This window comes from Takifugu rubripes, chromosome 1, assembly GCF_901000725.2.
Source record: "Takifugu rubripes chromosome 1, fTakRub1.2, whole genome shotgun sequence".
In the NCBI taxonomy this organism is placed as follows: Eukaryota; Metazoa; Chordata; class Actinopteri; order Tetraodontiformes; family Tetraodontidae; genus Takifugu; species Takifugu rubripes.
The window spans coordinates 29,129,104-29,140,075 of NC_042285.1; the positions used below are offsets into that span (position 1 = coordinate 29,129,104).

A 10,972-nucleotide genomic window follows, 5' to 3' on the forward strand; every position below is an offset into this window, starting at 1 on the left:
GATCATCCATCCTGGAAGGAAGATTCCACCCCTCATAGAAAGATCTCTTTGTAACCAACAAAGATAGATTTAGACTTTTCAATTTTTGGCATAAAGATTAGCTTATTAATTTCCTCACCTTTATATCATGTTTTGAGACATTTAATCGATCTATCAAATCAAATCTAATAACTATATGATGATTGGATGGCTAAAATCTATGAATTATTTCTGACAAAAGTTCCTGAACTTGACTAGTTAACAGGTAACAGTTGGGTAACAGCCAGACCTTCCTCCAGTCACAGCGTTCCTAGCGAGGTGTAATAACATGCCTGTAATAACATGCCTGTAATAACATGCCTTTTTTAACAGGAGTCTAATTAATGTTGCGTTTCTGCTGTTGCTGGTTAAACTACTGGGCTGTGTGACAACAGGGACAATGGTTGACTTCCTGCTCTCTGTTCAGCTCTAAATAACCAGATGGGACTGCTCCAATAATGCTCACATTCTGGTGCTATTAAAGTCCCAATGAAAAGGACTTGTGTTTCAACAGAATGTCCTTAGAGTTCAGAACAGAATACCATTCTAACTGTGCACCTTCAACAAAACTTTCAAGGTAAATTGGCTGGAACAATTTTTTAATGCTAGTTAGTCAAAACAGTGTTTTTCATGATGTGTTCTAGCTTTCCACAAAAGAAGCAGCTGCAGTGGGAGTCATCATTGAACCAAGCAGGAAGAAGCAGAAGAAGCTTCTGAGTAAAACTCGCAAAATCCACTGGTTCAACTTTTTTGTTTGTGTGATCGCGGCCTCCGACATGCGCATGCGCGGTGAGCCTCCCTCCCAGAGCAGACATGCGCATGCGCAGAGAGCCTCCCGCCCAGAGCAGACATGCGCATGCGCGGTGAGCCTCCCTCCCAGAGCAGACATGCGCATGCGCGGTGAGCCTCCCTCCCAGAGCAGACATGCGCATGCGCAGAGAGCCTCCCTCCCAGAGCAGACATGCGCATGCGCGGTGAGCCTCCCTCCCAGAGCAGACATGCGCATGCGCAGAGAGCCTCCCTCCCAGAGCAGACATGCGCATGCGCGGTGAGCCTCCCTCCCAGAGCAGACATGCGCATGCGCGGTGAGCCTCCCTCCCAGAGCAGACATGCGCATGCGCGGTGAGCCTCCTCCCAGAGCAGACATGCGCATGCGCGGTGAGCCTCCCTCCCAGAGCAGACATGCGCATGCGCGGTGAGCCTCCCTCCCAGAGCAGACATGCGCATGCGCGGTGAGCCTCCTCCCAGAGCAGACATGCGCATGCGCGGTGAGCCTCCCTCCCAGAGCAGACATGCGCATGCGCGGTGAGCCTCCCTCCCAGAGCAGACATGCGCATGCGCGGTGAGCCTCCTCCCAGAGCAGACATGCGCATGCGCGGTGAGCCTCCTCCCAGAGCAGACATGGCGGCGTCCCTGATCTGCGGCCGACTGTCGGCTAGCCTGAGAAACTCGGGGACCAGAAACACCCTGAATTCTACTTCAAAGGTAAAGTTGTTTCACCCAAAATGAAAAATTGCCTTCGATCCAGGCGGACCCAGTCGGGTTTGCTCTCAGACCTTTATAACCACCGAAAACATTGAGGGTCATATTTGACATTTGAGTCTGAGTCGGTGCGAACTAGCACACGGCTAAATGCTAGTCCGACCTGCTATCACCGAACCAGCTAGAACCTGGTGTTCCGCGGCTCTGTTGAGGCCATTTAAATACAACTCAGTGTTCTCTCTGTTTTAATTTGTACGAGCTGTTTTGTTTCTTTGATGATATAAATAGAAAAGTGGAATAGATTTTTCAAGGTTTCGACATATCGAAAAGGTTCCTGGTTGTTTCCTCTTTATGGTCAATACCGAACTGGCCCTTGGACCGGAGCGGGACGTTCCTGTCGACTCTGGCTTCTCATCCTCAGTCTGGACACTGTCCCATCTGGTCCAGCTGGTCCAGCTGGCCGTCTTCCATCTGAAGCTTAATTAGTCCTGTTTTAAACTGCAGCTTTGACCAAGTGGGTCCACTAGTTTTGGGCCTTTCCGAAGCTTCAGACAAACCCAAATCTGTTAAAAGTCGTCACAGCTGCTAGCATGAAATGTGTTTTGACGTCTGACTCCAAACCTGTGAAGTGTTGGACATCAGCGTGTGATTATCCTAATGTCCATCAAGCTTCCAGTCTGAAACCAGTTTGGAACGGGTCGTTGTATCGGCCAGCTGCTCTGTTTTGGTGCATTTATGCTTAACCGTTGATGTCAAACCACCGTGTTTTCCCTTCACCCTGCTGGTCCAGGTTCTGGCTGCTTCTTGGATGGGGGGCCAGCAGCAGAGGAGGAACCTTTCGCTGCATGAGTACATGAGCATCGGGCTGCTGAGCGAGGTGGGCATCTCTGTGCCGGTTGGGAAGGTGGCCAGCTCCTCTGACGAGGCGTATGCTGTGGCCAAGCAGATCGGTGAGTGAGCCTCACCTGTGCACCCTTGAGCCTTAAAGTTTGGATCGGCAGCCGAATCCGAACCGGCGCACTGACTCCAGATCAGGTTTTCAGTCATGGCTGCACCTGGGATCGTGTCAGCGTGTGTCCAAATACTTTTGGCTGCCAACCTGGTCTTCTGTGGTCGTCTTGGTGCATTTTAAATAGACCCCCACCCCACCCCCACCCCAGGCTAAACATAGCTTTCTGCTTCACTGCGCTAGTGGCCCACTATGTTATAATTTACACACATCTCCTGTCATCAGGTCTTTCACCGACAATCTTAATATTGTATAATTAGTGTGTGTGTGTGTGTGTGTGTGTGTGTGTGTGCACGCGGCTAAAGGTTCGAAGGACTTGGTGGTCAAAGCCCAGGTCCTGGCTGGAGGCAGAGGGAAGGGGACGTTTGAGGGCGGCCTGAAGGGCGGCGTCAGGATTGTCTACTCGTAAGTCAACCTGGAACATCTGAGTCACAGCAGCTTCACTTCCTGTTTCTCTGTTGGGAAACGTCAGCCGGTGCCACTCTGGTAGCTTCTGGGAGCTTCTGGTAGCTTCTCTCTCGGCCGGCCGTCAAATCTGCACGTGTACTTTGTTTCCATGATCTTATTTTACTCTCAAAAATTGTCATTTCAAATGCTAAATAATTATGTTTGCCGCTGTTAGAGTCCACGATGTGGAGGTATCTTCTGCTGGGTTCCTCCAGAAAACCTTCCAAGCTGTTGTCTTCCTCCTCCAGGCCTGAAGAAGCCAGGGACATCAGCTCTCAGATGATTGGTCGAAAGCTCTACACCAAACAGACTGGAGAGGCAGGTCGCATCTGTAACCAGGTGTTCATCTGTGAGCGCAGGTACCCACGCAGAGAGTACTACTTCGCTATCACAATGGAGAGATCCTACCAGGTGAGACGCAGCGAGGGCTGAAACTGAAGAAAGAAAGGACACATTTCCATTAAATCTGATCAAAGGCTGAAAGCTGCTGTGTTTGCTGATGGCGGCTAACATTGTTAGCTAACGTACAACAGGGGTTTGTGCGCTCCTTTTGTTTAAACACCTGGAGTCAAACTCATGAAACTGGGATCCATAGTGACGAGTTCTGAGGACATTATGGGGGACGATGCTCTGGAGACGGCATGTGGGGGACACGCCAGGTACACTGAGCAAAGGAAGGAGAGGAACGCGGCTTCCGCTCTCAACCAAGCTAACGTCTTTGGATGGCTGAGATCCAGATCTTGATCCAGCGGTGATCGAGCCAGAGGAAATATCAGCTAGGCTAACACCCTCTTTGACTCGTATCTTCCATGTAAACGAGGTCTCATCAGAGACGTGCTAATGATCTGCCGCTCTAGCCTACAGTTCAGTTGTCCGAGACACTTTTAGCCGCTTCTTCTTGTTGCAGCGCGGCGCTCTGCCATTAGGGGGCGTGCGACCCACTTTCACCGCTAGGCTGCTTTCTTAACAGAACCAGGATGTTGTTGCTAACCCTAACCCCATAAGCCGTGTCACCCCTAACCATGATGCATACTTCCTGTCTCCCGCAGGGTCCTGTTCTGATCGGTAGCTCACAGGGGGGGGTGAACATCGAAGATGTCGCAGCAGAGAATCCAGACGCCATCGTGAAGGAGCCCATCGACATCGTGGAGGGCATCAAGATGGAGCAGGCTGTTAGGGTGCGTGTGTGTGCACGTGCACGTGTGTGGTGTGGGCTGAAAATGTCCTGGTGTCCTCTGGGAGACAGAAGGTCCACACAACAGATTAGAAACAGGAGAAGAAGGAATCAAGAGCTGATGATAGAAATGACCAACAAGGCTGAAATACTGATGAAATGAAGTTTATAAATGTTAATAATTCATGAATGATACCTATCAGCTGAGCTCAAAGACTGGCCTTTGATATTGTCCCATGAGGCTTGGGCAGCTCTGCTAGCAAAGCTGCGCTGACCTTTGACCTGAGGAACCACACTGGTTCCAAACCATCATTGACTGGAGCTCCAGCAGCTTGGACTCCAGCTGCTCTGATCTTCCTCCAGACGTGTCCTCAGCCAGGTGAGACTCCTCTGACGTGGTCTCTGGTGGTCTTCTAATGAGCAGGATGCACCTGTATCCTGGTGCAGGACCACTGTGTCCGTAACGCTGCTGTGTTTCCAGAAGGTCAAAGGTCGGCTCATGATGCTCTGTCTGACGCCCAGCAGGTGGCGTTGCCTCAAAAAACCCGTTAACCTTTGATCAAACATCAGAAGTGTGTGTGCACACACACACACACTTTGTCACGGATATTTTGTCTGAGGTGTGTTTGAGGTTTCAGGTTAGAGTTACGCAAAAACGATGTCGGACTCCGTAGCATTCTCTGGTCCCCTCCCCAATCTTGGCCAGCGATGAGATGTTTAGCCGCATGTCATCGCTTCGTCGCTGGCTGTCACGGTGGTGCCCCGATAACCAGGTGGCCTTTATAGACAATTGGAGCACCTTCTGGGGAAAACCTGGTCTGATTAGGAGAGACGGTGTCCATCCCACTCGAGATGGCGCTTCTCTCATTTCTAGTAATCTGGCTAATTTTATTAGACCCAAAGTGACCTGACAATCCAGGGTCCAGACCAGGATGCAGAGTTGTAGTCTTACACACCTCTCTGCTGCTTCCTTAGAACCCTCATCCACCAACAATAACATATTTAACACTATAGAGGTAGTCTCTGTTCCACGGTTAAAAATTCACCAAGCACAGAGCAGGGGAGCGGTCAATCACCAAAATCTTATTAAAATTAATACTGAAGCACAAGTTGGAGAAACTAATATCACAATTAAGTGTGGACTGTTAAATATTAGATCTCTTTTGTGTAAATCCCTGTTAGTGCACGACCTGATAGCGGATCATCACATCGATTTATTTTGTCTTACTGAGACCTGGCTTCAGGAGGAGGAGTATGTTACCTTAAATGAATCTACTCCTCCTACCCATCTTAATTATCATATTCCACGGGTTACTGGTCGAGGAGGGGGAGTGGCAGCAATCTATCACTCCAAGTTATTAATTAATCCCAGACCAAAACATAGCTTCAGTTCATTTGAAAGCCTGACTCTTGGCATCACTCATCTGAACTGGAGGACAGAAAAGCCACTTCTGTTTGCAGTTGTATATCGGCCCCCTGCTGGGCCACATTCAGAGTTCCTGTCTGAGTTCTCTGACTTCTTATCTGACTTGGTCCTTAGAACGGAAAAAGTCATTATCATTGGAGACTTTAACATCCATATGGACGTTATAAACGACAGCTTTAGAAATGGCTTCATTTCATTACTTGAGTCAGTTGGTTTCCTCCAGCAGATAAACCAACCAACTCACAGCTTTAACCACACCCTAGATCTAGTTCTGACTTATGGTGTTGAGGTAGAACATGTGTCAGTGTTCCCTCAGAACCCAGTCCTGTCAGACCACTCTTTGATCACTTTTACATTTATGATTAAGGATTCTTCTATGCTCAGAACAAAGTCTTACTATAGCAGATGTCTTTCAGATAATGCTGTAGCTAAGTTTAAGGAAGTGATCCCTGTGCTGATCCCAGGACCACCGTGTGTTTCCCCAGGGATCAATCATTATAATCTTAGCCCTGCTGAGGTTGACTCTATTGCTGAAGGTGCAGCAACCTCACTGAGAATCACGCTTGATTCTGTTGCCCCCCTGAAAAAGAAAATAGTAAATCAGAGGAGGTGTGCCCCCTGGTATAATTCACATATCAGGACCCTCAAGCAGAAAGTGCGAAGACTGGAAAGGAAGTGGCATTCTTGTAAGATAGACAGCTATCATGTAGCCTGGAAAGACTGTCTATTAGTATACAAAAAGGCCCTTCGCAATGCTAGAACAGCTTATTTTTCTTCTTTAATTGAGGAAAATAAGAACAACCCCAGGTTTCTCTTCAGCACTGTGGCCAAATTAACCAAGAGTCACAGTGTTTTAGATCCACGTATCCCTTCTTCCCTTAGTGGTGAAGACTTCATGAGCTTCTTCACTGATAAAGTTCTAGCTATCAGAGAGAAAGCTAACCAGGCCATCCCTACAACTGGACCATCACCAGATGTGCCGACTGTGGGAACATGCAGGGTCTCCAACGAGCCCTTAAGCTCCTTCAGCCCTATATATTTTTCTGAGGCGTCATCGCTAATTCAGAAATCCAAGACCACTACGTGTCTTTTAGATCCCATCCCAACACACCTGTTGAAGGATGTTCTACCACTGATAGGCAGTTCTATCCTGGACCAGATCAATGGTTCTTTAGTGTCAGGTTATGTACCCCGGTCCTACAAGGTGGCAGTGATTAAGCCGTTGCTTAAAAAACCATCACTGGATCCTGATGTCTTGGCAAATTATAGGCCAATATCCAACCTTCCTTTTATCTCTAAAGTTCTAGAGAAGGTGGTGGTGACTCAGTTACTGGAGCACCTGCAGAGGAACAGTCTGTTTGAGATGTTTCAGTCAGGCTTTAGAGCTCACCACAGCACAGAAACAGCACTTCTTAAAGTCACTAATGATCTTCTCATAGCTTCCGATCATGGACTGGTCTCTATGCTGGTTCTGCTGGACCTCAGTGCTGCTTTTGATACAGTTGATCACAGCATCCTGTTACAGAGACTGGAACATGTGATTGGGATTAAAGGGACAGCACTAGACTGGTTTAGATCATACTTATCTGATAGATACCAGTTTGCCCATGTCCATGGTGTTCCCTCCTCATACAGTAGGGTTAGCCATGGAGTTCCTCAAGGTTCCGTACTCGGACCAATCCTCTTCACATTGTACATGCTTCCCTTAGGGAACATTATTCGGCAGCATGGGATAAATTTTCATTGTTATGCTGATGACACTCAGCTCTATTTATCCATGAAACCCGAGGAGACAGAGAAGTTAGTGAAGCTCCAGACCTGTCTTAAAGACATAAAGTCCTGGATGTCTTCAAATTTCCTCCTCCTTAACCCAGGAAAAACTGAGGTCATGGTGTTTGGTCCTGAACCTCTCAGGGATAGATTAGATCACATGATCACTCTAGATGGTATCTCATTAACATCTAGTCTCTCTGTGAGGAATCTAGGAGTAACTTTTGATCAAAATCTCTCCTTCAACTCACACATTAAATTAGTCTCTAGAAGTGCCTTTTTTCATTTGAGGAACATCTCAAAGATCAGGAAGCTACTGATGCAGCCTGATGCTGAAAAGTTAGTCCATGCATTTGTTACTTCCAGGCTGGACTACTGTAATTCTTTATTATCAGGGTGTCCAAACAACTCTTTAAGAAGCCTCCAGTTGATCCAAAATGCTGCAGCCAGAGTTCTGACAGGTATTGACAAAAGAGATCACATAAGTCCTGTACTGGCGTCGCTTCATTGGCTGCCCGTTAAATTTAGAATAACTTTTAAAACCCTTCTTCTGACCTACAAGGTCCTCAGAGGCCTAGCTCCATCCTACCTGGAGGAGCTAGTGATACCCTATCAGCCCAATAGACCGCTCCGCTCTCAGAATGCTGGTCTACTTGTGGTTCCCAGAGTTTCTAGGAGTAGAATGGGGGGCCGAGCATTTAGCTACCAGGCCCCCCTGCTTTGGAACCAGCTCCCTGTCCAGGTACGGGAGGCTGACTCCATCGCTACTCTTAAGATCAGACTCAAAACCTACCTCTTTGAAAAAGCTTACTGTTACTAATTCAGTAGTTCCAGTTACTATCATAGACAGACAAATTATCATACTTAGGGGGTCGTCTAATCATTAGGTCACATCTTAGTTATGCTGTTATAGGCCAAGGCTGCCGGGGTCCGGAAACATGATCACCTGACAGGCCTCTGTCACTCCACTGGGTCATGGTTTCCTCTCCTTTCCTCTCCTTTCCTCTCCTCATCAAGCAGACTAGTTATGCTGATTCTTGTGTAGTTTTTCTGCTTCACCCCACCCCCCCCCTCTATCTATTTGCAGGTATCACTGCCATCGGAGCTGCATAATGACCGCCGGCCCCGTTGAAGCGATTGTGTATATTTTTTGTGTGTGTTTCTGTGCTCTGTGCCTCTCCTCTCCCTCCTATCCTCTCCTCTCCTCTCCTCTCCTCTCCTCTCCTCTCCTCTCCTCTCCTCTCCTCTCCTCTCCTCTCCTCTCCTCTCCTCTCCTCTTCTTTCCTCTCCTCTCTCCCCTCCTCCTCCTTCTCCTCTCCTCTACCTCCCCTTCACTCTACCTCTCCTCTCCTCTACCCCTCTCCTCTCCTACCTATTCTATCCTCTACCTGTCCTCCCTCCTCTCCTCTCTCTTTACCCAGCCGGCCATCAGCAGGAGGGTCCCCCTACATGAGCCTGGTCCTGCTCAAGGTTTCTTCCTGTTAAAGGGGAGTTTTTCCTTGCCACTGTTGCTTGTCTGGGGTCAGGCCCTGGGATTCTGGAAAGCGCCTTGAAACAATTTTGATTGTATAAGACGCTATATAAATAAAGATTGATTTGATTTAGAGTTGGTTTAACTTAAGATAAAGTGATAGTTGAGATGTTATGATGAGGTTTTATGTCCATGAGAGTCCTCCCAACAGTGTGTGTGTGTGGGTGTGTGTGTATCTGTGTGTGTGTGTGTGTGTAGGTTGCTGAGAAGATGGGATTCCCTCCATTGTTGGTGAATGAAGCAGCAGAGAACATGGTGAAGCTCTACGAGCTGTTCATCAAGTATGATGCTTCCATGGTGGAAATCAATCCCATGGTGGAGGACTCGTCTGGCATGGGTACACACACTCACACACACACACACACACACACTCACACACACACACACACACCCACACACTCACCCACTCACCCACACACACCCACACACACACTCACACACACACTCACCCACACCCACTCACACACACTCACACACACACACACACACACACCCACACACACACACTCACACACTCACACACACACCCACACACACACCCACACACACACACTCACACACTCACACTCACACACACACACACACTCACCCACACCCACTCACACTCACCCACCCTCACACTCACACACACTCACACACACACACACCCACTCACACTCACACACACTCACACACTCACCCACTCACACTCACCCACCCTCACACTCACCCACCCACACACACTCACCCTCACACTCACACACCCACCCACCCAGCCCTGGCTCCAGCCCTGGCTCCAGCCTGGCTCCAGCCTGGCTCCAGCCTGGCTCCAGCCTGGCTCCAGCCTGGCTCCAGCCCTGGCTCCAGCCTGGCTCCAGCCCTGGCTCCAGCCCTGGCTCCAGCCTGGCTCCAGCCTGGCTCCAGCCTGGCTCCAGCCCTGGCTCCAGCCTGGCTCCAGCCCTGGCTCCAGCCTGGCTCCAGCCCTGGCTCCAGCCTGGCTCCAGCCCTGGCTCCAGCCCTGGCTCCAGCCCTGGCTCCAGCCCTGGCTCCAGCCCTGGCTCCAGCCCTGGTCCTGGCCCCGGGTCACCTCTGCCCCTCTCACCTGCAGTCATGTGCATGGATGCGAAGATCAACTTCGACTCCAACGCAGAGTACCGTCAGAAGAAGGTGTTCGACCTGCGCGACTGGAGCCAGGAGGACCCCCGGGACCAGCAGGCCGCCAAGGCTGACCTCAACTATATCGGACTGGATGGAACCATCGGCTGTCTGGGTCAGTCAGGTCCAGGCGGATGTGGTTCTAGCGGTTCTTCTTACTGATCAGTCCCAGTGGAGACGATGTGTTCGCTGTCAGAGAGGAACAGGCAGAAGAACCGTGTGGTTCTGTAGAGACCTTCAGGTGATGTTTGACCACGTGTCCTCTGCAGTCAACGGCGCTGGACTGGCCATGGCCACCATGGACATCATCAAGCTGCACGGCGGCACGCCCGCCAACTTCCTGGATGTGGGGGGCGGAGCTACAGCTCATCAAGTGACTGAAGCCTTCAAACTCATCACGTCTGACAAGAAGGTGAGAAGAGCAGAGTGAACGCGTGACCACGCTAGGTCTTTGTCCGTGCACCATTAAGTGTGTGTGTGTGTGTGTGTGTGTGTGTGTGTGTGTGTGTGTGTGTGTGCGTGTGTGTGTGTGCGTGCGTGTGTGTGTGGGGGGGGGTCCTCAGGTTCAGGCCATCCTGGTCAACATCTTTGGAGGCATCATGAGGTGTGATGTCATCGCCCAGGGGATCATCATGGCTGTGAGAGACCTGGACCTGAAGATCCCCATTGTGGTCCGGTTGCAAGGTACACCCCCCCCATCCCCCCCCCCCGGATCATCCCCCCCCCCCGCAGCCGTTACTCCTCCAGGTGCAGCTGATGAAGGTGTCAGGTAACAAACACGGAGCTGGCCGACAACAGCAGAGGCTCATGGGAAATGAAGTCCTGGCTCTGCTGTCTCCTGTTCGATTGAAGGGTCACGTGGGGCACATGAACTTTAAAGATACAATAGTGCATGTGACAAAAGGGTGTGCACGTTGTTCTGCAGCCTGACGGGTTTATTGTTGAATCTCAAGGGACCCGAGTGGACGACGCCAAAGCTCT

General features: G+C 49.9%; 1 protein-coding gene across 1 annotated transcript in view; it reads left to right on the top strand.

The window, feature by feature from the left end:
- Positions 1-1,351: 1,351 nt before the first annotated feature.
- The window catches only part of sucla2 (succinate-CoA ligase ADP-forming subunit beta), an 11,199-nt gene continuing 1,578 nt past the window's right edge, over positions 1,352-10,972 (top strand). The window contains exons 1-10 of the mRNA XM_029845630.1: positions 1,352-1,503; positions 2,291-2,450; positions 2,815-2,914; positions 3,205-3,367; positions 4,006-4,134; positions 9,056-9,194; positions 9,945-10,106; positions 10,261-10,403; positions 10,555-10,675; positions 10,945-10,972. The exon at positions 10,945-10,972 is cut by the window's right edge and continues 61 nt beyond it. Of these exons, the coding sequence (XP_029701490.1) occupies positions 1,354-1,503; positions 2,291-2,450; positions 2,815-2,914; positions 3,205-3,367; positions 4,006-4,134; positions 9,056-9,194; positions 9,945-10,106; positions 10,261-10,403; positions 10,555-10,675; positions 10,945-10,972 (1,295 nt within the window). The 5' untranslated portion in view covers positions 1,352-1,353. The remainder of the gene's footprint in view (positions 1,504-2,290; positions 2,451-2,814; positions 2,915-3,204; positions 3,368-4,005; positions 4,135-9,055; positions 9,195-9,944; positions 10,107-10,260; positions 10,404-10,554; positions 10,676-10,944) is intronic.